Source organism: Chrysoperla carnea, chromosome 1 (genome assembly GCF_905475395.1).
Source record: "Chrysoperla carnea chromosome 1, inChrCarn1.1, whole genome shotgun sequence".
Taxonomy (NCBI): domain Eukaryota; kingdom Metazoa; phylum Arthropoda; class Insecta; order Neuroptera; family Chrysopidae; genus Chrysoperla; species Chrysoperla carnea.
The window spans coordinates 76,965,057-76,992,614 of record NC_058337.1 but is presented as its reverse complement, the minus strand read 5'-3'; the positions used below and the strand labels follow the sequence as shown (position 1 = coordinate 76,992,614).

Genomic DNA, 27,558 nt, shown 5'->3' with positions numbered 1-27,558 from the left:
TTTTTCTATACATTTTTTTATATATTTTGAACAAAACAGAAATTTGTAATGAAGAAAAAACTAATAATTTGCAGCCAACTTTATCGTATGGTGGGTACATGAAACGTGAAAGTAGAATAATAACCAAATGTCGTTTTAACGACTTTAAGAAAAAATTATGTATCCATTTTTATCAAATTTTGACAAAAAGAAAGCAAACGTTGCAACGTTAATAATCTAAATTTGATACTCATAAAAAACTATCATTTTTTATTTAGATAATTTTTTTTTTTTAAATCATTAAAATTTCTATAAACATTGTGTACAAATAATAAAAAAAGTAATAAACTAAATTTGTTTCCAAGTAAGAACTATTATAGGTTTCTTTTTAGAAAAAAAGAAGAACATTATTGCCAACCAAACAAAAGCACAAACATACAATGTACAAAATACCATTTTAAAGAAAGTGTGTAATGTGTTTTAGCTTATTATCAAAGTAAATTAAATAATATATAAATTAAATCTTAAATAAAAATTAAAGTAGATCTATATGCATGAAAAAAAATAAATGAAAGGCGTAAATCGGAAATAAATAACTTTTTTTTAGTTTTTGCCCAGCAATAGATGAAACCCGCAAAAGATTAAAGGACGATGTTGAATCACGAAAAAATATTTTTACAATAACTCATTGGAAAATTTTTGAATAAAAAATTCATTTTAATATTTAAAAACTTAGAATTCTATTTTTATGTTCAACAAACAGAATATGGCATTTAATTTGAATATTTCAAGCGAATCAAGCGAACACGTTCGCTTCTTAATAAGATTTTGTGCCAAATAAAAATTACTTGTTATCATTTATTCAGATAATATTATAAATACCATATATTTTTTTTGTGAATATCAAGAAATTCACGATATAGACAAGTAATCACAGAAATACAACTAAGTGTAAATAGTGTTAATATTTTTGTTCAATCTAATTATGAACATTTAGTTTTATTGTTTAAAATATTTTCTTCAATAGATATCCTGTGGTAAGTTAACTTGCCCAATTTACAATATGTTGAACAATAAAACGGCACTGTTCTGAACGTATATAACAAAAAATTCTTTGCTACCTTTAGATTTACAAATATCAGATTGACATAATTATAATATTCTTTGCCTATAGCCATATTTTACGAATAATTATATTCGCATAAAAACAAATGTTTTTTATTCAAGAACATTTGATAAATAAATTAAGACACTCAAGATTTTTAATAAAAATAGAAATAACCTGTGAAAACGAAACTGTGATGAGACTTAAAAAATCATACCAAAACAAACATTTTTATAATGGCATTTTTTAAATACAAGCGAACACGTTGACTCTTACTTGGAATTTGCCCCATATAAGGTAGCATGAAATTATCGCGCTGAAAAATTATTTATTAGAATAAGAAGAGAATTAAATTTCGATGACGCGTTGTTTTATAAGAAATTAGGTTTAGAAAAAATGAAGGATAGTTATAAAGACCCATATTAATAAATTACAATTTTGAAACAACCCTTTTTTTATATATCTCATCGCTTAGTTTAAGTTTTTATTTAAATAAATTATACAAAATAAATTAGTAGAAACTTAATTTATAAACAAAATAATTAACAAAAATGAACTGTATCATCGATCAAAAAATATAAAAAACTCGCCAATTTCGTCGAATTGTATAATACTAGTACGGAAGCTGGTGATGAATTTCATAACTTCTAATATTGAATCACCCTTTTGTGGTGGTTTAGCTAAAAATTTGAAATTTTGATTCAATTATAGAAACTGCCACTATATTTTAGTGATTTTATTTTAATCAAAAGTTGTATTCATTTGATTATAAGTAATCAAGTGATCTAAAGTTGTCAGTTTTAAGTTTAATACAAAATAGTTGCTAGTTAGACGATGACTTCTTTAAACATATTTAATAAATCAGTTCGAGATTTGAAATTCGATGTAATTTTATATTGGCTATGTACTCGTACTTATGAAGAGGTAAAGTCAAAATTAGAAAAAAATTCAATTATTCCATATCACATTCAATGTGTTGTAAAAATGTATACATTTTTTAATTTTTACCTTACTTTACTTTTTTCATAATTACAGACTACGATACGTATATGTAATATAGATGACTCCTACATGTTCGTTCCTTGGTCTCCATTAAATTTCATTACAAAAAGATAACTCAATATTGTTATGCATCAAATTAATTACTAGCTCCCGGTGTATAATATAGATAATTTTACAAATTACTACACGAAAAATATTTTCCTAAACAAAATCGAGATCCGGACATATAAAATTTTTTTTCCTTCAAAATTTTTAAATATTTTTGTACTCATTTTAATAAATTAATAAAATAATTTCCTTTTAAATATTTTCTCAAATTGCATTTTACAATTATAGAGCGCTATATTTATTCTTTTGTGAGCAATTTTTTTTAAATTCTCTACTCTAGAGCGGAGCTTCCATCAATTAGGCCCACTGAATTTTATTATTTTTAAATATTTACAACAGAAAGTATATAAAAAAAATTAGAGATCAATTTGTTTATTTGTTTTTTTATATTTTTTTAAATACTCTTGTGATGTTTGTTTGATTAGCGGGTAATTTTTGTGTAACTATTTATGGTGGCCCTTACAAGCAGAAAATTTTTTGATGCGATTTTTTTTTTATATTAATAAATGTTGCATACGCACCGAAAAATTTAATACCTGAAAACCCATCCTTAATACTCACTGGTTTCAAGTTATATATATATTTATATATAATTTTAAACTTAGTACGGGGGTGTTTTTTGTATATTGTTTTTTAACTTAATGAAATACGTTTCGGTTAGATAACGTATTTTTACTGCGTTGTTGTTTTTATAAACTAAATTATAATAACAAAAGTGAACATATTTTGTTTATTAAGTAGTCGTAATTGTTTTTTTTATTATTAGAAATTCCTATCTATGTATCGTAAAAAAATGTAAAACAAATTATCTATCGTGATTAGACCATGTCCAAATGATTGTCAAGGTGGATTAACCAAACGATAACAAATGACGATTGAGTATTGTTAGGTCATAAATAAAAAAATTATCATCCAAGGGCCAAGTTTGCGCAGTTTGATGGAAAGTTTTATTTATTTCGAATAAACATAAATATAATCTATAATTATTTTTGAAAATATTAACCATTCTTCAAAATTTATTTATTTTTTTAGAAATTTCATCACGCTCGTATAAAAATTCGTTCATACTTACCAATATTATAAGACAAACTAAAAAATCAAAACAAGTTTGTCTAAAAATATTATGACTGAATTCCCACATATTTGTAGATAACAATTTGACAATAGAATGTGTCAAAAATTAGTTTTAGTTACACATTTCATTATTTAACAAATTTTGACTATTTATGATTATAACGATATTAATCTAATACAGGTACGGAGAAAAGATCAATTTTCTCTAAGTATTTATTTAATTAATTTCCAGAATTGTAATAATTTAATGTCTTATAAAAAGTGCATAAAGATAACCATTTACGCGCTTCTTAATAATAACTATAAAAAAAACTTCACTTTACCAAGATACACAAATTTTTTTAAAATATCCTAAAAGAACACATTGAACCTGCTAATTAACTTTCTTTTGTGAAATTTTCGAAATATAAATCTGATCATAATTACAGCCAAGTTTTAAAATGTAGATTGAATGTAAGAAAGTATGACTCCTTTCCACAGGTGAGGATTTAATTGACGGCTAACGCTATTATAACTCTCTATTTTAAAGTATTGTGGACATTCCTAAATTTTTTAAGAAAATCAAGACTTTTAAACAGGTTTTGAGTTGATTATTTGAAAAAATTTTCACCAGTTAAATGAATTTTCAAGAAAAAATTAGCTTTCATCGCTTAATTTTTGTAAAGCTAAATAAATGCAAATTTATTTAGTTTTCTGCCAAAATTTCTTGCCTTCTTCTAGTTAATTAAGTTCAGCCTGAACTACTCCCTAATTAATACGATAGATACTTTGATTATGAATTATTTACGATACAAAAAAATTTCATTTGCCAATTACGCTATCTACTTGTTCATCATACTAATTGATAACTTGAATTAATTACTAATTTAAATTGTTTTTCTCTTACAAACTACAAGTAATTATTTTTTATGTATAATATAAATACATATTTTTTGATAATCTTATATACAATTTAAATATTCATATATCCTTAACAATTTTGCTCAAAAATTTCCATAAACGGGAGGAAAAAACATAAGAAAGAATCAAAAAGAAATCAGATCTCATATTAACACGGTAATCATTAAATACGATTTGAAAATCTTTCTCTCTATACATAAATATTACAGAAACGCGTTTTTTTATAATTACAAAAAATGTTTTTATGTACACAAACTGTGAGCAGCTCGTTCATTTTTCACTGGGATTAATTAATTATTAAATATTTGTACCACAAAAATCTTCGATCGATTTACAACATTAATGATTTTTTTGGGATTTTTTTCAAAATTTTTTTATAAAGAAAATATTTGTTTTTAAAAATTGTCTATACAATATTTACAAAAAAAAATCTCCTTATACACTGTTTTCTATATACACAAAATAAAAAAAACTGTTTTTCTTTTGTTTATACACGAAATTTCTTTTTAAGATCACACATCATCACACGTCACACTTACTTTTAAGTGCTACTAAAATTTTTTTTTGTTTTATTGCAAACCCCAAATTTATTTGCGAGCAACAGCAGATGATTTTAAATACGAGTATGTTGTTGGAATACTAGTATCAGCATTTGATGTTGCTGAGTTTGGAGTCTCATTATTCAGGTACGAAGTTTTACCTAGATAGAAAAATTTAAGTCAAATGAAAAATTGTCAATTTAAAAAAAAAAATATATAGTTAAAAATGTTTGCAACGTTGCCAAAACATTTTTTTTTTGTTAAATGTTATTAAAATTCATCCTAATAAATTCTATATATGTCAAATCACGAACTTTTGATATTAATTATTTCATTGGCCAAGCTACCCAAAGCTATTACGAAAAAAATTATGGCACACTCGCTACAGATTGTTCCTCGTGATACTATGCTTCAATGAAATTATCAATAACGAGATTAAACGCAATAGAATTTTCCATAAATATAACGATACTTGCCCCAAAATATAACACTACGGAAACGTAATTTGACTCAAATAAATTATTCTCAAGTTTTACTAATAATTATTTCTAGAAAATACAATTTACACATGCTGGCAATGCAACGTTCGGGTCGACAATTTTAATCTGTTTCAATTTCGTTCATACCAAAACAGGCTCTTTTACTTTTCAAAAATCAAATAAACAAGTGAACACAAACAATTGACTAAGTTAATTGTTGAAATATCATGTATAGACAATGTTGATTAGGCAAGACAATGTTAATTGTTTATTTTTTTACGTCATGTAAGTAAAGAAAGATAGACACTCTTACACACAAAGTTATAAGAGTATCTTTCTTCTCACTTGCTCTGTGATACATACTATATAATATCTAATGTTCGCCCTCACGGGTAAACAGTAATGTTTACGAAAAAATGTAATCTGATTTACGATCGACCTCACCTTTTTCGTACTAAGCTCCTTATAAAACTTTCAGCTTGATATCTCTTTTTGTTTTTAAATTATCGTATCCACGACGGACAAACGAACAACTGGAAATGGACTAATTAGGTGATTTTATGAATACCTATACTAAAATTTTGTTCGTAACATCAATATTTTTAAGCGTTACAAAATTGGGACTAAACTTAGTATACCTCGATTTAATTTCATATATACATGGTAAAAAAAGCATACTTGGTTATTCGACCAAGAAATCGTCTAGGGGTACATCTGAATAATCTGAAGAATGCAATTTTCTAACTGATTTAAGTTTTCAAACAGTATAGCGTATTTTAGTATTATGCACATTTATAACAAATTTTTAAAATTCTTCGAGTCAGTGTACGAAAATAACATTTAACAAATAAAAAAAATCATGACAACTTAAAAAAATTTAATTATATGAATTATTGTTGAATAATTAAGCTAAAACAAGTAAGTACCTTAACATTAAAATAGAAATTTATAAAATACAACTCTGGACTGGATACTGGGATATTTTTTTAAATGAGAATATTTTAAAATTGATTGACCCCGGGTAGCTTTTTAGTTAGTTCATTTACATAATCACAATTTTTTGTTGTTACACCTTTCAATTCGAATCTGGAATCATTTGCTATCAAATACAAATTTTTAATATAATTTTAAATTGTGATTTAAAAAAAAAAGTTACTAGCGTTAGGAGAAACCCATTAAGCTTCTTCTAATAAACTAATAATCTAACTAAGAAGAAGGGTTTTATAAATATAGTACTCGAAATAATTAATCATTGGCATATTTTAATAAGAACACAACCTTTCTTTGTAGTTCGATTATAATCACGTCTATAAAGCAGTTTCGTCAATTAAAATTAAATATATTTGATTTTTCATCTTTATCTAATGTTTTATTTGTTTATTTAAATATAATATAAAAATAAATTTCTCGAAAAACAAAGCAAAACCCGATGGCAGACATCAATTTAACAGATGAATTTGATAGAAAATAGTTTTTACAAATTTTCTGTATTTATTTTAAGACTTCTAAATCAACTCAGATTTTAAAAAATAACTCAGGTAAAAATTTAATTTCCGTTTGATTGACCAGGAAATGCGTTTTGAGACAGGCTTGTCAAAACCTCCGCAATAACGTTCTACGAAATTCACCTAAAATATGCAAAAATAAATTTATCAACTCCCAAATAAATTTTGTCTAACCTTTGCAGGCACGCACTCGTACAGCAAAGTGATTCATACATAATATTATTTTACATGTTATAAAATTCTTCATATGGAAAAACATAAAAAAAGATAAAGGTGGTGTCGAAATTTTAAAATCATTGGAATTTTTCAAGGGCGTCTTGCTGGACATTAATAACAAAATGAAATGTATCAATTTCAAAATCTGTACCTCTTTTGGATGCAAACAATATTTGAGAGTGTATAAACTTTTTCAAGTGTCAGAAAAAAATTTGAAACTTACCTGTAGGAAATCCAGTATAATATGTAGTATTCGGATAAACAGGATTATCAAATGGCGTTATAAAATTCATTGATGGAACCACAGCATTCTTGCCAGAAAAAGTAGCAGCACCATTTGGTATTACAGATGGCGTTGGATACAAATGAGACGTATCAGTGCTCGATAAATACGTAGAAGCAGTTGTTGGTTCCAAAACTTTTGAAGGTATATCAACAGATATAGCTGTCGATGCAGGAGGTACTGTTAAGGTAGCCGAATTACTATTTTCAGTTGATTCAGTAATAATAGAAGGTGGAATACCAGTGGATCGTGTAACAGATGATTCTTCATTAGTACTCAATGGTGGTGTTGTTAAAAATGAACTTGTTCTTAAAGATAAACGTTGTCCCAATAATGAAGTTTCACCCCCAATTGTAACTAAAAAAATGAGAACACAGTCCACTATTATTTTTTATTCATTTGGTAAATAATATTTTGGAAAATTTCCATATGTTCAATGAATTTAACAGATTACTAAAAAGAAAGCTGAACCTCGTAGAATCATAGAATCCGTGGCTTATAAGAGCCTGCTGCAAAAAATTTAAAGAATTGAACCAATAGAACATCATTGTGAAAGGCTCTTACAAGACTCATAATAGAAAATGCAATTTTAGGAAACTTAGAGCGTCTTGATTTTAAGATCTCGATTTGATTCAGTCAATATAGACGAAAAAAAGGCTGGACCTGGAAAAAATTACAATAGTGACTCTGAGGTTATAGATCGCTGGGGGGGGCATGTAAATAACTTTAAAAAAAATTAAGAGAATTTTTCGTTCCGCTGTTTTTGAGAAAATAAAAAAAAATGGGAAAAAAAATTTGGAATGCGTTTTTCTCGGAATCTATTGGTTTAAGGGAAAAGTTTTTCAAATAAAAAATGTAGAAGACACTGTCAGCTACATTTTATGTCATTGGAGCAACGTCATACGAGTTAAATTACAAAAAGTAGGTGGCGTTAAAGTATCAAAAAAAGGGTTTTTCACGATTTTCATTAAGAAAAAATGATGTTTTTGTAAAAGTGTAAATGAGAAAGTTGTTTGACTCAAAATTAGCTTCAACTTTTATTCAAACAATTTTTATGAAAAACTTACCGTTTCCGAGCTATAGTAAAACAATGTATGTTTAAAATAAACCAAGAAAATAAAAAGGAAATCAAGTACTCCTTTTCAAAATTTTAAAAAACTTAACTCTCAGATTTTTTAGCAAGCTGTATTTCAAAAACGGTAAGTTTTACAAAAAAATTGTTTAAATAAAAGTTGAAGCTAATTTTGAGTCAAACAACTTTTTTATTTACACTTTTACAAAAAAATCATTTTTTCTTAATGAAAACCGTAGAAAACCCTTTTTTTGATACTTTAACGCCACCTACTTTTTGTAATTTAACTCGTATGACGTTGCTATGACATAAAATGTAGCTGACAGTGTCTTCTACATTTTTTATTTGAAAAACTTTTCCCTTAAATCAATAGATTCCGAGAAAAACGCATTCCAAATTTTTTTCCCATTTTTTTGGATTTTCTCAAAAACAGCGGAACGAAAAATTCTCTTAATTTTTTTTTTAAGTTATTTACTTGCCCCCCTAACGATCTATAACCTCAGAGTCACTATTGTAATTTTTTCCAGTCAAAATGCCAGATTTACTGTACCAATTGTGGTTTTTTTAATCTACTGAAGCGGGCGAGAAATTTAGGATGACTGATTTTAGAAGAGAGAAGTTTTGTATCCACACATGTGTTCTATTAAAATACAGAATCCGCTGCTTGAGAATATAAATAAATCATATATTATAGTCATGATGGTGTCTATTTTTCCATAATAATATTCCCTAACTTGTCCAGATTTTGCAGATGAATATTTTAAAAATTTCCTAACCAAATTATTACTTTTATATTGCTTTAAAAGAAATATAAAAGTATAAAAGAAAACTTTACAAATAACGAACCGAGAAAATCGTAATATTAAATATGCCTCAAGGTATTACAATCACAGGTGCCATTTTTTTAAATAATTCGTATAGAAAAAAAATTATAACAATTTTTTTTGAACTTTGTTAGGAAACTAATAAAATTTCCTGACTTTTCATGGAATTTTATGACATGTCCAGGTTTTCTAATAATGTGGCCACTATGATGGCATTCTTAAAGAACTTAAAATATATAGTCTTTTATAAGTTAATCTTTTGAAGCATTTAGGTGCAAGGTAGGTTTTGTAAATCACTTACTATTTTTTTTACTTTCGTCATCTTCTGGTACAAACAGTCCAAATTCACGTTTTAACCGGGCTGTTAAATTTTCACGTTGTCGTTCCAGATGTGTCGGTGCTGAATTAAAAGCAGGTGCTACACTTATAATACCTGAAAAAATTATTTTCAATAAAATTTTGATCCAAAAATACTATTTTTATAGTTTTGAATTACGATATGTAATTAATTTTGGAATATATCTTATAAATAAATTAGAAGCTAAGCAGCCTCATATACAAAATAAAGTAAATTTACATTTCAATTAATGGATAAATAAGGATAAGGTAATGGAATTACTCAAATATACAATAAATTGCTCTTACTTTTATCTTTTTCTGGTAAATCCAAAACCAACTGTGTTGTATCTTTTTGGATATCATCATCAGATGACAACGACGACGTTGCACTACTTGCACTATTCGTACGTGTTCGTGCAATTGGACGTGGTGATTCTGGTGTACTTATACTGCTAGTTATATCAGATACGCTTATTGATACACCAGTATTTATTGATGATGATGATGTTGATTCTGAAAAGCCTTTATCACTGCAAGGTGTGGTTCCACCGCTGCCAACTTGTTGTTTTCGTTGTCGATACTCTGAGATAGAGAGCTATAACAAATTTATTTTTTGATTGTTTAACTAATTTTTTTGCCTAGCTAAACAGCAAAATGATTTTATTAATATGAATTTTATCTTTTTAATTATGTAAAATCACCTTTCGTTTTGCTGGTGGAATTGATTCATTAGCTGTAGTTTTTGGAGTGTATGTCCATGATTCCAGCAATTGTAATGTTTCCTCAACTTTACCCAAGCAGTGTTGTGGACTTTCATATCGTAATCGTGGATCCAAACTGATATTATTTGGCGGGGGTAATGGTACTGTGGTTGTGGATTGTGGAATTAATTCTTCAGTACTATGACGTTTATCTATTAAAAATGAAATAATTCAAATAAGAATGACAACCAGCATAGAAATAGTTAGTGCTATGGAAAAACTTGTTTAAAGAGCAAGGTTCTTTTTATGGCTATAAGTTTAAATAAAATATTCGAAATTGTTACCATTTTTTTCAACTACAGGTGATTCTATTAAATCATCCCGTTGTGAAGGTGAAAATCCATTTTCTTGAATATTATTGCTCCTAATTTTACCCGCTTTCTTTGGTGATGATATTGGGGACGAATTCATTGGTGTGGGTGGCGTTGAATTGTTATCGTCAACCAACATTTTTGTTGGTTCTGTAGTTTCTTCGTAATATTCTTCATCATTTCCTAATATTTGATCACATTCGTAATCTTCATTCTATAAAAAATATCATGAAATTAATTATTAGCGAATTAAAAATTTTATGATGCAGCACGTTTTAGTAATAGTTTTCATTGATTACTATGTATCTCAGCGTCACAAAATTTGCACAAAGCAAATGTAGAAAAGGTGCCATACTTTTTCTCTAAAGTATATTTGGTGATATATATGTCATATATCATGTCATAACTATTTTTAACAAACCTTAACTTTTAGAATTTTTACTGATTTTATAAATATGGATAATCAACTAGTGCAAATTTTGTGACGCTGAGTATATACTTCATGAGCGAAAATTATCGTGAAATTTCTCAAATGAAAAATTTTTTAGACTCCTTATAATGAAGCCCCATCCAAAGTTTCAATGCTTAAATTTAGTGTCAATTTTCAACAAATAATTAAAACATTTAAAAATAATTTAATTTTACATGGCGTGACTGAATCTTGTATTAAAAATTTTACTAACCATTACATTAAGACTGTTAGGTCTTGTTGGTGTTGTAGGTGGTGTAAATGATTGTTCAGATGATAATGATTCCCTTGCTAATCTTCGTTTCTTAGGTGGTGCAATCATTTCAGGAGCATGAGGAGATTCTATATTGTGCATAAGAAAATTTAAATATTTATATAAAAAGGATGACAAGTAACAACAAATTTTTTTTCTCTATCCTCTCGAGTCTAGTCGAAAGAAAGGTATTCGACTTTTGTGACTCGGTAGCATAGCAACATTTGTTAAAAGTATAAAATCAATTTCTAACAAGTGAAAACAAACAATTGACTGAGTTAATTGTTGAAATACCATGTATAGACAGTGTTGATGAAGCAATCGTTTGTTTTTTGACGTCACGTTAATAAAAAAAGATATCCACTTTTAAATAGCTACACACACACTGATATTCCCATATTAATGCATACTATAAAATTTGCACCTAATAAGCGCCCTCGTGGGTAAACAGTGAAGTTTACAAAAAAATTTTTCAAACAAAAGTTGTTTATTTTTATATAAAGAACATTTTTTACATTTAAACTTTTGTTCTATGTCTAACGGTTTACAAGATGGGTCCTACGGACCCAAGACCCAATTGATCCACATTGCTCATTTACGAACTTGACCTCAGTTTTTAGGTCCTGAGTACGCTATAAAAATTTCATCTTGATATCTCTTTTCGTTTTTGAGTTATCGTGTCCACAGACGGACGGACGGAAATGGACTAATTAGGTGATTCTATGAACGCCTATACCAAAATTTTTTTCGTAGCATGAATATTTTTAGGCGTTACAAACTTTGGACTAAACTTAATATACTATGTATATTTCATATATACATGGTATAATACTATGTATATTTCATATATACATGGTATAAAAATAAATTTCAATTTGAATTTCTCACTTGTGGTACATGTTGGGATTACATTATTTATAGATAAACGTCGAACGATCTTTGCGATTTTAATATATAAATAATAAAATACGTGAAGACCGTAATTTCGGCTAGATCAAGAAAATTGAATTTTTGTCTAATTGACTTATTTAGCTTCATTTTTATTACATCAACAAATCCAACCTTCTGGTCTAGGGTTGTAATATAGTATTTATTAGATCTACAATTTTTGTAGCAGTACAAATTTCATTCTAGAACTCCTATATACGTTCCACGAAGAAATTGCATAATAATTAATTTTAATATAAAAAAAGTTTTTGACATATTTCATTGATTGTTTATATTTCTTCAAAATTTTGTGAAAAGTTGTGCATCTCCTTTAAACAAAAGTACCAAATAAATAAACTAAACTAAACAAAATACCAAACAAATCTTAATTAGAAATATAAATAACCGAAAAATATTGAAAATAAAGAATTTATTTCATAATTTGGAAGACATAATAGATTTTGGATATATACCTGGACGACTATTCGGTGAATCACATTCCTCACTAATTGCCTGACGTAGCCACCGCTTTTTCGCATTTCCACCCGTTGGATGTGCAACAGTTGATGATGAACATATATTTGCAGCTTGTACAAGAGTAGCTAGTGATTGTCGACAAGGTGATGAAGATGTTACTTCTGATGTGGTCAAAGGTGATACAGATAACGAAGTTGTTTGTAACTCTAATGGACGAGACGACGAAGTTGTTTGGGTTTGTAATGTTAGAGTTGTAGGTATTGACGTGACAACAGTACCAGTTGATTGCTGTGGTAATTGACTAACTGATGATTCTGGTGATTTATTAAGCCATTCGTTCATAATTGCCTGAAAAAAATTATATATGTACCTAACTTATGTATAATTCTTTTGTGAGGTCAATATTTCTAGCTTTACGCTTGAGATAAAAACTTACTTTTTTAGTTTTTGGAAATTTAAATCCAGGTGTAATTTGTTCAACAGCAGCTGCAACTAACAAACAATTAGATGATACGGGTGTTCCTGGTGAAGATTGTACAGAGCCTGCACTGCTACATGTATCTGGATCCCGAATTGGTGATTTTAAATGATCCTCATTAAGTTGACCTCCACCATTGGCTAGTGCTAATAATAAACCAGCAGCATGTCCTTCTGTACTCATATGTTGAACATCTTGGAATGATTTCTCTAAGATTTCTTCGTCATTTCGAGTTGTTTGATTTTCTGTTTCAATATCAATCGAATTAGTTGTTCCATCAACTGTTGGATTATTGTTAATCTCTGAATCAATACTGTTACGTGAATTTGATACATCGTTATCGTGACTCGATGATGGTAATGGTGGTGAAGTTAATGAACTATCATCACCAGAGGTCATATAAGAATCGGTTGAATTGACCCGCGTTCGACGTTTTATTGACATATTTAAATTCGATGACGAATTCGTGCTAATTGTTCGTGCTCGACCTTTACGCTTTTTACGTTTCGAACGCATTTCATTTATTGAATGGTCAATTAACGGTGGGTCTGATTCTCTGCGATGAGCTTGTCGTGTTTTTGACTCTTGTTTTCGTTGTTCCTGTTTTTCTAATCGTTCGAAAGCTTTCATAATAGCTTCCATTTTTCGTTCTTCACGTGTCATTTTCTTTTTATCTTTTTTATCTGTTTCACGTTGTTGTGTTTTTTCACTAGGTGTAGCAGCAGCGTTAGTCGGAAGAGTTATATTTTCATTTTTTTCCTCACTCTTTCCAACTGCACGTGAATTAAGTGAACTGCGTCGTGTTGGTCCTCCAACAGGAGGTTGTATCACAGGAGGTGTAGGTACAGGAGAAACAACAGGTGATGGTTGTGTTGGTGGTGGTGGTGGTGGTGGTGTAGGTGAAACAACTACATCCATTGGAGTAGGTGCTGATTGAGCTACTGGTTCAACAACAGGAATTGGAGACATAGGTTGTGGGGGAATTGGAGTGGTATTCACGGGAGAAACTTTTGTAGCAACCGTTGAAGATGTTGGTGAAGTTAGTTCTTGTTCAGACGTAGACGTTGTTCGGCGACCTCTTCTTTTCCTTTGTGTACCCCTTAAAATATGATATTATGATAAGTTTTTGAAGAAATATGTACCAGGGCACAAATACACTATAGCTAAATCTGATCTGGTTAAAGTTTGCCAGCTCTAGTTAATCAACTCTAACGAACTGTTTACACTACCTAAATTTTAGACTACCTTGCTTTACCTAGGGCAGTATAGAGCTCTCCTGACATATCGCTTAAAATAGTTTCCCTATCTTTACCAGAGGTCATATAAGAATCGGTTGAATTAACAGCTGAATAGATTTAGATTAATCTAGCTATACCTTCTTTCTACCTTCTATGCCTTCCTACTTAATGTATTCGTGCCTAAATGCTTTGATTATTAGATTAGGATATTTTTGGCAGTTGTAACATAATTTCTCGTCTTTTTACAATAAACAGTTTGCATCATTATTTCCTACCAGAAGACTTAAAAGGAAATTTCGATGGAAATAGAATATTATTTTTTTAATTCGCATATTTAGAGTAGGAGAAGCGGAAAAATTAAAAATTTGAAGCCTAACGAGCGCCATACAAAATGACAAAAGTTTCCTCGTTTAATTAGGAAGTTTAATTTCCTAATAGATACAGAAGTCGATTATCAGTACCAGTTTCTTAGGAATTGATGATTATTAACAAATTTTATGCTGAACTAATGAGCGCTGTCAAAGCTTCAAATCTGGGCTGCAATTTCTATCTATAATTATATTTTTATACTTACAATTCAACCAAATCATGCACAACGCCATTACTTCTCCTCGTCACCATCGTTGTCGAGGAACTCTTTTCTGAACTACTTTTAACATTTGCAGTTGCCACTGCCGCTGTCGCATTGGACGTAACTACCGGTGATTGTTGTTGTTGCGTAGTTGTATTTACACTGCACTGTTCCGGATTACTACAAGCACATGACATAATATTCGAAGTTGAGGATCCCACATTATAAGTATCATGCCGAATCGTTAACTCCGTGTTCTTTTCAATGGCATTCAATGAAACTAAATACAAATGTAATGTTCCTTTCTCAATACAGTGTCGTACTTCTGCGTTCGGTTTACAACTCCGCCGTACAAATCGAGCATCGTTACCATATGTGCGTGTATCTACACACACTTCGGTACCATCTTTTGGTAGTTTGTAGAAAAATAAAAATGGGCCAGGGCGTTGGGTTGTATGATGACGTCCCAAAACATTTGAACTATTCGATCCGATTACATTATTACCTCCTCCAGGGCCACCTGGAGGCTGAGGTGAACCTAACATATATTTACCACGTAATTCAATAATCGGTGTATTTGGAGGTAAATACATTGTGGATACAAGTATTTTTGTACCCAAGTTCACTTGGGGTATAGTTCGACATTTATGTACATTTGCACTAGCTTGTACCAAGGAATTTAAGTTCACTTTCGAGTCCGCATTTTGTTGATCTTTAGTTTTCATAATTCGCGCCCGTAATTCAGGAGAATAATGATTAGTAACAGCTTCTTCATAGTTTTCAATCCATTGACGTAGCTGTACAACTGAATTCGTTGAATTTTCACGAGTATTACGATCCCAAAACTCTTGCGATTCATCATTATTATCTTGTGATTTCTGTTGACGTCTTGTTTTAGTTTTTCGTTTAGATTGTACTTTCCTTTCTTGGCGACGTTTTACTGCTGAATTTTTCCGCACCGATGATGATGAATTATTACGCTGTGAACTTGTTTGTTGCTGTAAATCACGTCGGGATCGACGTTGTGACGCTGATAATGGTCGATGATTTCTAGTAGGTGTTGTGTCATTCTTTCTATTACGATTAACAATAGCCGATTGTGGAGTTTGGCCGATAACAGCACCCTGTGGATGTGTAGCAAGGTTATTCGGACGTTTCTTATTTGGGGGAATATTGTTATTTAGCCCAGTGTTCTCAAGTAGCGATGATCCAGATGATGTATCACTCGAACTGCCATTGTTCAATATTTCTTCTCGTTTACGCAGTTGAATAGCTCGAGCACGTTGGCGATCTACTCGACGTGGTTCACACCGTTCACATAAGTATTCTTCTTGAATGTTGGTTCGATCGATAAACATACAATCGACATGTTGCCAAACACTGAAGAATAACAAATTATTAATTCGAAATTTACAAGAGTGAAACAAAAAATTAAAAAAAACAAGTGAATACAAACAATTGACTGAGTTATTTGTTGAAATACCGTGTATAAACAGTGTTGATTACACTGTCAAATTATACATACATACATGTCACACATATATAACTGACTGATATTCCCATATAATACATACTATACAAATTGCGCATAATTTGCGGCCTCACGGATAAACAGTGATGTTTACGAAAAAATGTTTTGAACAAAAGTTGTTAATTTTTTACAAGGGGCATTTTTTACATTTAAACTTTTGTTATATCTCTAACGGTTTACAAAATGGGTCCGTAGGAGGCACAATTAATCTATGTGATAATTTAATGTATAAGTCTAAATTTGTATGCAAAATGCGACTTATCTCAAAAATTATGAAATAAAAGTATAAAACAGAATACTTACAAGCACTTGTCGCAACATATCATATAACCATCGTCGTGCTCAAATTCACTGAAAAAGATATAAACATTTTATTTGATATATGAACAGATTTAATTTGATGAAAAATATTTCAGTTTTGAATCTTCTAAAAGTAAGATTAAATATTTATATATTTACCAAATGCAACGTGTAACACTATCTTCATCTCCTTCGCCTTCTGGTGCTGTTTCTGTTTCCTCTCCTTCAGGTTCAACTTCACGGCCAGCATCGCTACTAATGGTTGATCCTGCATCATCATCTTGAATTTCACCAGGTCCTAAAAAATCAAAACAAAATTTGAAACTAAAATGCTAATTAGATGTTTCGGTAAGCACATGAAAAAGTAATTTAAATTTTATGAAAAGTAATTTAACGCCGTGGAAATCGTAAAAATAATGCAATTACAATTTCTTCTTTCGTATATTCATTATTGTTAAGCGTTTAAAGGCCAAATTAGTATTTTATTTAAAAAAATTATTATCAGCAAATACTATTATTTACTATAGTTCATAGTTTTAGATTACGAAAAAATGTTCATTTTTAACACATTTGCTAATTGTATATTGTAAATCCAGTAAACGAGGCTAAAACCTCTAAATTCTTTCCTATAGCTCCGATTGCCCTGAAAATTTGGGATTAAGCTTTGTCCACCCTCTAGATGAAAATTTATATGGTGCCTAGTTTTGCTTTTGTCCAGGGATTGGTAACCAAACTTCTAGGGGGAGGAAAAATACATGTTGAAAAAGGCAACGGGAATCGATAAAGCGATGAAATCTAAGTAAAAAGTGTCATCTAAGTATATTTCGATAAGTCAATAAAAGTTAAATAACTAAAAAATTGGACGTTTTTTGAAAAAAGTATATCATACACTTTTTAAAGTACTATAAAATAATCTCTATTATTTTTCGAGTTATTAAACAATAAAGACACATTTTTTGTTTTTTTTTTGAAAATTGTTTTTGCATTAAATTGCAATATTTCGAAAACCATATACCCGAAACGGCTTGAACTTTTTGAGCATGTTGTCAGTACCCAAATAAAGTAAACTATAAAGCGACAAGCATTAATTTTAGTTCCCGTGGTAAATTCATCAGTTTTGTCCTGGCTAAAACCTAAAAAAAAGGTACGAAAATCTTTCTTTTCATAATAACTCCCTTAATTTTCGTGCAAATGACTTTTTTCATTTTCGTTGTTTTTTATAATACTTTAAAAAGTGTATGATATCCTATTTTCAAAAAAGTCCAATTTTTCAGTTATTTAACGTTAAACACTCCGAATTACAATAGCCAATAACTCGGAAAGTATTGACTTTTCGAATATACTTAAATGACACTTTTTGTTTAGATTTCATCGCTCTATCGCTTTTCGTTGCCATTTTCAACACTTATTTTTGCACTCCCCTAGAAAGTAAGGTTACCTGGGCAAAAGCACCACTAGGCACCATATAACTTTTGATCTAGTGGGTGTTCAAAGTTTAATTCCAAATTTCCATAGAAATCTGTGCTATAGGTCAAAATTTAGAGATTTCGTCTTTTTTCTCCTCGTTTATTGGAATATGGTCTAATAAAAACAAAGCTATACGTATTTTCTCAAATAAATAAATAACTTACGTTTTGATGCATATTGTAAAAAGCTTGGTGAAGTTTGCGACACGTTCAATCCTGATAAATTACTAGATTCGTGGTGATGATGACTATGATGATTTTCCGAACTTTCTAAAGGTGATAAATGCGGTTTTGCTACTGGCGATACTGGCGGACTATCAGGTGGTGGCAGATGATAATTATGATCAAATAATACCGGGTTTATATTACAATTTGAATAATCTGGACGTACTTCACTGATCACATCATCTTCAGATAAATAACTTTCCTGTGATAATTCATCATGATTTGAATTCGTTACCGAATTACGATTATTCGATGCAGAGTTCGGTGAAAATAAAGTATTTGCAATACTACTGGGAACATTATTATCTTCGTAACTAGCCACTGTTCGAACAACTGTTACAGAAGGTAATGCTCCTGATGTTTGCTGTTGCTGAGAATTTGTTTCTTGTGCATATTGTCCATGAAATTTAACAACATTATTCGAATTCACAGAGTTTAGTCGATTTGGAGCTTGTTGTACGATCAGCTGATGTTTACTTTTTGGCGATAACAAATTTTGTCTAGGTTGTTGCTGTTGCACGATAGCATTCTTCACAATAAAATTATTTTGTTTTAACGAATTACTCGTAATTTTTGATGCACTTGAAAGAGGTGCTTTTCCATACCGCTGTGGTGGTATCGTTTTAATACCCCCACTACGTTGTTGTACAACTATATTATTTTGTATGCGTGAATTTTGAACATTTTTATTATTATTTAAGGTGGGTGGTGAAATTTGTGGTGGTAATGTTTTAATACCTGAATTAACACCAGGTCGTTGTTGAATAACCATTGAAGAAGTATTCACCTTTAACGGTTGTGTTTTCGTAATTGGTGCAATTACACGACTGATCACATGAGTTTGTGGAGTTGGCTGTGAAGTAAATTTTGTAATTGTTCGATTTTGATTATTATTCTGTATATTTTCGCCTCCACGTTGCTGTTGATTGCTATTCAGGGGTTGTACTGTAGTTGCTGTTATATAATTTTGTGATTTTGTTTGCAGTGCAAAATTATTTAATATTTGAGGAGATTTGATTGTGTTACCGCCAGCATTACTCAGTGTACGATGATTTACGGATGGTTGTTGCTGTGTAACAACGCTACTAGTGATTACCTGTTTATTGCCGACAACTGTTGTGTTATTTTGACGAACTGTAGGAGGTGGTGCTTTATTTAGAACATAATTCGTATTTTTCGGAACAACGACGTTACTGATTACTTGTACTTTACTTTGAGGAGCAATATGCGATAACTGCACGGCAGCGGCTCGCTGAACATTCAATGTTTGTAAACGCTGTGATGGTTGACCTCCATTCGTTGTGACAATTGCTGAAGATGATGTTGAATGTTTTGTCAGTTGATTTGTAGTTGATAATGAGCGTTTGTAAACTGTCTGGAATTGTGATGTGGTGACCACTAGGGATGTTTGTTGTGGGATTGGTATTGCATTATTGATTACATCAACGTGATTGCTGTGGCCATTGTTGTTATGGCCACCAGCAGCGGATGCAACTAGCTCGGGTGACGTTGGAAATTGACGTACTGTCTTACTGGGTGATGCAACGGCCGTTGCAGCTAATGGTGATGATTGCTGATTTGATATTATATTATTGTTGCATGTTCCTAAAAAGATTGAAATTTGGAATCAGTTAAAACATATGTTTAGCTAATATTTAGCCACTGGAGAAATGATCTCTAACATATTCTGGCGATACGAATTCGTTAAATGCACTTATCATTGAGAAATTGAATCACACCCACTTTAAAATACCGGTGCGTTTAAGTACTAATAGTTTACTGGAACAAATTCTTTAATAAGTTCAACCGTGTATAATGTATCACTACCTAATAAGGCAGTTCTATTTTTAACTTTAGAATTAAATTAGAACTAGGACAGAATTAAATTACTGCGAATTTCTCCTTCTTCTTAATGAGAAGTTAAACCAGTTCTGTTAAACATACCGATTTAATTTTCCACTGTTATTTAGAAATCGGAAAACACTAAACTTACTGGAGAAAATTGTCGGTGACAAAGTGACAAGAAAAGCCGCTAGGTGAGTGGCGCAAGAAAACGAATATCTAGAGAAAGATAGTCTGTTAGTCACTCCGAGTACTTGATTATGTACTAGTATACTAATATACATAACTAAAAGTAACAAGTCACTCCAAAAATCTTATTTCTTGAATAAAGGGGCAGTATTAAATTCATCGAAAAACTTTGACGATTGTAGCTGCGCGTTTGAAAGGGTATCATTCATTTACTATGTACAATAAACTCAAATATTGAACTTTTTATTTACTTACCTAATTGAACAACTAAACTCATGGTTTTTGGAGTTTCTAAAGGTGACGGTGATCTTGACTTAATGATACTATTAATTTCGACTGGAATTGTGGACTTGGTGCTCATGACGATGACGATGCTATTTTATTCATATATATGTTTCTCCAATACTTTACGTGGAGAATGATTTTCAACTGGGTAAAGAGAGCGGCCACATGGCATGTCAGCCACAATGACACCGCTTTCAGTAAATACCCTCAAATTTGTAAATGTTTTTTATACAACTGAGACAAATAAATTACAAAATATTTATTGAATTTCTTTTTTAATAAGGGAATTTTTTCCCTTCGCAATTTTTTTAATTTTTCTCCACGAATGCTACACGGCTGGTATTTTCTTATCTATGAAATATCCACTGAAACAGAACAAATTATTTCAAATTTTAATTAATTATACTTTAAATTATTTTATTGTAAATCAGTCTTGAAGTTATAAGAACTTATTCTGAATCAATAAAAGTTCAGATCAAAATTTCATTCATTTGGATATCTGCTACGTGAATTTCGATACCCTTTGTTAGATTTGATAAGTTTATTCTAATAAATGCATGTTTTTTGCACTGCCGTGCAAAAGCTTTTTCAGAGAATTTCAATGATAAGTAGAGAGGTCTACTTAAATATCCTAAAAAATTAATAAGTCAAGTAAGTTGATGATAAAATATTCGAAACAATGTATTCTAACGCGCAGTGACTATCTCTCCGAAAGTTTTCCTCACAAAAAATCGTGAATTTTGAATAAGTTTTCTTATTAGCACGATATGAAGCCCTCCTCGCGTCAACAAATACTAGAATTATCTGAGTAACAAGAATATATTTTTCAAAACGAAAACTTAGTGCCTTGATGGCTCCAAGCTTCCAAAAATAAGAATTTAATAATATTTGATTTTAAATGCGTACAAAATATTAAGATTTTTATTGAGAATTTTCTGAAACCGTTAAGATGTAAAAAAATTTATAATTTTTTATCATAACTGTATAAATTTTATTGATTCGAAATTAATACATTAGAATAACTTAAAACAATAAAATTTAGATTTAAAAATTTTTTATCGCTGGTTACATGAAGTTAATTCTCATGAGATATGGAGAAATTAAAATGATACTTTCATTTCAAAATTACTATATTGATATTAAAAGCTAATAAATACTAATCCAGTCTCATACTGCGCTCACAGAATTTAGTTTTGATTTATTTTCAAGGCAAGAAAATGAAACATTTTTCCTTTCCTTTTAGGACCTCTTAGATTTTTTTCTTTAAGGTAACTAAGAGAGCAAATTGATTTTTTTATCTTCTGTTACCATTCTAATAAATTTTTTATTTAAGAAAACTACCTCCTGATTAATAGAAATTTTTTATGATTTATTCAGTTTTCTCAAAGTTGTGTCCTTGAACACAAAATCGGCAGATATCATCTTTGATTTGGTCGATACATACATACTATGAGTAAATTGGGTACCAAAAAGCACAAAAATTGTTAAGACTTTCTATAAATTTTCTATAGATTGATATACGGGAAAAGTTATAAGGGTAAGAGATCGCCCATCTGGCTAGAAATTATGCATCATTCGTCAATAAAATAATATTAGTTTTTAAAGAAACAAAAAATTTAATTACAAAACAATGCATTTGGAGAGTTGTTTTTCAATCAAGAGAGATTTTCAATAAATTAAGGTTTAAATTTATTTGTTATATTTAATCTTGAGACTACTGTAAAGATAATCCTGCCTTTATGAAAATATAAAATTTGAAATTTTATATAATTTTACAGTAAAGTGTATAATTTAATTGTGTATGATATGGTAGACATGTAATTGATTCCAATCGTCGTAGCTCATTCTACAGAATAAAAATTATTAAATTTATATTAATAATAATATTGCCGGATGAAAAATAGAATATAAAAATATTGTATAAAATAAATAAACATACAATCAAAGTATAAAATGCTAAACCATGCGCAATATATAAAATAAAATATTCACGATTTATAACGAATCTAATATCGAGTTAATTCGGTATTTGTGTTTGTATTTATTATACTTGCAACTATTATTATAGAGGAGGTATACAGAGGAAAAGAGAAGTACTTATTCAACACAAATGCATAGTATGATAATTCTTATATAGTTATGACACCTTTTATTATTAATTGTTTACATCTCTCAATTTTATAACTACCATTTAACTACTAATAAGATCAAATATTTGCCCTACACTGTTATTTCATAAGACTCACGAGTTTTTATAAAATAATTTTTTAACAAGTGATGAATAAATAATTATTATGTGTGACTATTCTTAGCCTTCAATACCTCTAGAGAAGTGGCTTATTGCAAAATTATATTTTTTTTTCTTTAAGCAAATACTACTTTTATAAAACCAATTGTTATCAAATTGTGCTGTTCTTAGTCTATATTAGCAGTTCTTTCTATCATGTAAGTGAAAAAACCACTCAAAGTAGAGTGTTTCAAAACTAGAGATTCCAAAATATTTGGCAGGTTGTCAGATATTATTAGATGTTTTCTCGTTCTTTTCATCAATGTATTATAGAACAAGGATTCTATTTTAAAACCATTCAAGTGGACATTACTAAGTTGGGTTTTTTCCCCAACTTTGGGTTTTGAAAGGAGATTTAGGAAAATTAATTTCAACATCCCAAAAAGTATCCGCATTTACCCTACGTAATATTTAAGCAGAATTTTAAAATATCACACTAATTTTGAGAGTATAGATTATAACCTATCCATTAAGAAAATTAATGAAAACACCAAGCATATACAGTCATAAACAGGCTTAAATCTTAACAAATCAACAGTGTTCTATGGAATAATTAGATCTTTAAAAAAGTGTGCCATTAATAACAACTGAGCTCATTTATACATTTTAATAATTTTGTTGTATAGTTTCTTTTATTTATTCAACGCCTGCTAAAACTCAGTTTTAATTGGTTATCGTAGTACTATTTTAACCTATCGGATCTCCAATGACATAATTTTCCCAATATGGAAGATCGCAGCTGTCATAAGGACTTTAGTTCATCTTTACAAAATGTGAATATTTAAATTAAACTGAATTTTCCTTCTAATCCTTGAATTGTAATTAAATTTTGCAAAGAAGGTATTTTTTCGTCCAAGTAGTAGTTTTGGATTTTTGTATTACAACAGTTTATCTCTTTCATAAACTTGTCGCACATACCTATACTAAAAAGTGTCTCTACTGAAGAACATTTATATGTACATACTATGGTATAAATATTTAACACACAACTAAGCAATGGAAATGATTTTTGTATGTGAAGAGAGGTTCAAGTAAGGAGCGCATTCCCTATCCACATACATGTACAGCAAAATGATTTGTATATATGTATGTACACAACTACACTCCTTTTTTTTAAATACATATACAATCAGCAAAGCGAACCAAATGAAATTTGTATCTCAATTTGAAGTTGAATACACAATACATAGAAGATTGTTATGTGCTATAGTTCATTTTATTTAGGAAGGACGTTTAATTTAATATAATAATTGTACGACGTAATTTATTTTGACTTTTTTTTATATTGTATTTCCTGGAAAATGTGCTCTCCATACATACTATTTGTCATGGGTTGTAATCAAAATCAATTAGCATAATTAATTTTTTTTTTAAATTTATGACTTTCTAATATTTACATGAAAACTTTTATTAAAAAAATATGCTCCTTTTATATTTTAATTTATTAATATTATTTTTTTTAGTACCTAATCAATTTCCAATATTTGTATTATTTTCGAAACGACCTCTATATACAGGCTAATATTTACAAATCTTTGGATGATTGAATCAAATATTTTAGATTCAAAAAAAGGCCTTAAATAGTCAATAGACCTTTCCATTTCAATTAGGATTCATGATTGTTCCAGATAGACAGTAATAAGTTGGCAAAGATACAACAAGATATTTGTTATTCATTTTATCACATTAGTTTTTTAACAAATTTTCCGAAACAAAAGGTAATCACTTTTTAAAATGAAAAGGTCTATTACATACGCAAATTTTCAATAGTTTTATTTCAATAATTTAAGAATAATTACTCATTCGCTATTTAATTAAGGTTTGAAATAATTTTTTCCAATGCTTATTCCCTGGTAATTAAAGCATCTTACAAGAAAAAAATAATAATTTTCGCCCATCCAAGTAATCTAAATATTATGAGTATTTATGCAAATATAGTATCACTTATGTAATAATATACACGGAGTCTCAAAACTATATAGTGATTTGGGGAAAATTTAATAAGGTTTTTATTTGAAATTGTAAAATCAAATGTAAATTTATGTAAAATTGAAATTTTTACAATAAGCTAAGTTATAGAAAATAATATTTACTACAAATTATCTTCTTAATCTTTCACCTGCAAAACGAACTCTAAATATAATTATCTCTGTAAATATTAAACGAGAAAAATACTAAGAAGGTAAATTGTACAACATCCACTGATAGCATTAAAAAATAACATCCTAAGAGGGCTAAATGTTTAAATACTCTGTACAATATTGTGTTAAAAGCTATTGGGACAAAATATTTGTAACGAAAGTTGTTTAGTTATAAATTTTTGAAACTATGCTTTTATTTTTGTACGATTTAATAAGTAGGTTTTGTAAAGAAATATGATAATGAACTAATTTTATTATCTTTTCGTTCAATACCTAACACAAACTTTTTAGAGGAGGCCAATAATCTGAATGTTTTATACAAGCGAAGAACTATATTTTGTGTATAAGGTATTCTGATAATTTCTTGAGAAGTTTTGTAGTTTTTTCCAACACCAAAAAGTTTATTTTTTATTTAAACTGAACGTCATTAAAAATTAAAAATGAGCGAGTAGTAAATCTAAAATCTCAATTTAATTCAACAAAATTATATATATATTAAATTATTTTTGACACATCTTGGCAGGCTGTATTTTTTAATTACTTTTAATTGTTTTGATACGGTACCCTAAAAAATATGTAATTTTAGAAAAAATGGACAGTTAATTCCGAATTTTTAAAACTGGTAAGCCTTTCGAAGAAACTATCTTGGTGGGTATTTCTGTAAGCAAATAGTCACGGTATAGCTACGTTTAAGCCAAAAATATATCTATGAAATTCGAAACTGACATCTTAGTCTTCTAATTAGGATATAATTTATTTTCCAAGCACAATTTAAATGTCAATTTGTTCTTCAAATATTATTACTTAGCTTCACTTGTCCTCCGCAATTATAAACAAATTTCGTAGTTTTCTATTTGAATAATTGAGAATTAAAAATTCAACTTTCTAAAAGATCACAAAGTAATTTACTCTAAAATAATACATTTCCCTTGATTTCATCTTTTGTCTATGAGTTTCTAAAAAGGATTAATTCAAAAAATTAATCAAACCTATAACTAAAAAAAAAAGTCAGTATTAAAATACGACAACCGCATAACAGATATAATGTTGAATTCTTTAGTTATGGAGCCCTAAATAAAATGATTAAACAGATACTATGTTTTTCTTAAAAAATAAATTTTGATTAGTCCTAATAAAGAAAATATTTTAATTTTATGACACAATTCCATAATTTAACCAACAGATGTAGCGGTATGTATTATATTATTGATCATTATTTGTGAGCAAACACGCCTTTCAAAATAAAACAAACTATATAGCTCCGTGTATAATATATACATAACATATATATCTCAACGAATGCGACGTCAAGTGCAACTCAAACTAAACACTACTTATTGATCTAGAATGGATACATAAAATGTGGGCGGATCGCCATTTTATATACACAACAAAAATTTTCTAACTAAAAAATTTCAAATTTTTTATTTTTTATTTATTTTCTCAACAATACTTCTATATTCCACTTTAAAATTTTAATCATAGTAATTCGCACATCTTTAAAAACACATTATACTTCAAAATAAATACAAGTAAATGTAATTGGTTCAAAAATTTTTTTCGAGTCCAACGACACCGAACATTTATTTGACTTCCTTATTTTATGCTAATTTGACATTTCCCTTTGGAAGACGCAAAAAAAATACAATAACCAAATTGTTTTATTACCGCAATATATGTTATTTACATTTTCTAATTGATACCCCAAATTCCTTATTGAAAATATGGAAATTAATCACTTAAAAGAGAAAAGATTTTCGCACATAATATTCCGATAAAATAAAAATTAAAACATCTAATTTAAGTAATTTTGACTTAAGTAAATTTTTCAAAAAGTATTTATTTATAATATTTAGAACCAATGTCAAAAACCTTTATAGGAAATACAAACCTACATATGAATTTGTACCAAGTAATGTATGAAAATTATATAAAGAATACTCAATTTAAGTAAAACTATTTAAGTAAATAAATAAAATATCATATAATTTACCTGTAAATGACATAATTATAATATAAATTGAAAAAATTGTATGTAAACACAATCATTTTTAAATATATTCAACGTTACTGACAAATACTTTAAATTTTTACATTTAAATTAAATACCAACACTTTTACTAATCAGTTATTACAATTTTTTCACACATATTAATCACATTATAATCAAAATACTTATTAATAAGTTCAAAACATAGTAGAAAACTGAATATGGCAGCCATATCTCTGTACAAAACAAAGGCCTGCTCGGTGTTCGTGTACAGAAAGCCTCGAACCCATTTACTACTCATCCGGTAATTTACTTCCGATTATATTTAAATTGTACCGCCTTGCAATATAAATTTACGATTAAATACATTATTTTTAGATAATTTTTGAAAT

At 29.0% G+C, this 27,558-nt stretch overlaps 1 protein-coding gene across 2 annotated transcripts; it reads right to left on the bottom strand.

Moving 5' to 3' along the window:
* Positions 1-4,653: 4,653 nt before the first annotated feature.
* Positions 4,654-27,233, bottom strand: LOC123291119 (inactive histone-lysine N-methyltransferase 2E). 2 transcript variants are annotated; one of them, XM_044871581.1, is made up of 15 exons: positions 27,170-27,233; positions 20,719-21,113; positions 18,373-20,037; positions 16,901-17,039; positions 16,745-16,792; positions 14,914-16,290; positions 13,060-14,200; positions 12,620-12,971; positions 11,181-11,308; positions 10,471-10,711; positions 10,127-10,338; positions 9,732-10,020; positions 9,388-9,519; positions 7,131-7,547; positions 4,654-4,868 (listed from the first exon to the last, which is right to left on the bottom strand). In XM_044871581.1, the coding sequence occupies exons 2-15, from the start codon at positions 20,822-20,824 to the stop codon at positions 4,756-4,758; spliced, it is 6,360 nt and encodes a 2,119-aa protein (XP_044727516.1). In that variant the 5' UTR covers positions 20,825-21,113; positions 27,170-27,233; the 3' UTR covers positions 4,654-4,755. The 2 variants fall into 2 exon arrangements, with proteins under 2 accessions (XP_044727516.1, XP_044727517.1); XM_044871582.1 differs by lacking the exon at positions 4,654-4,868 and adding an exon at positions 6,159-6,285.
* Between the last annotated feature and the right edge of the window lie 325 nt (positions 27,234-27,558).

Coding starts and splice junctions, on each gene's coding strand:
- LOC123291119 (XM_044871581.1), bottom strand. CDS start 20,824: ATGAGCACCAAGTCCACAATTCCAGTCGAAATTAATAGTATCATTAAG. Junction 11,309..12,619: donor TTCACCGAATAGTCGTCCAG/GTATATATCCAA, acceptor TGCACAATATAG/AATCTCCTCATGCTCCTGAA. Junction 4,869..7,130: donor TTATACTGGATTTCCTACAG/GTAAGTTTCAAA, acceptor TTTTCTATCTAG/GTAAAACTTCGTACCTGAAT.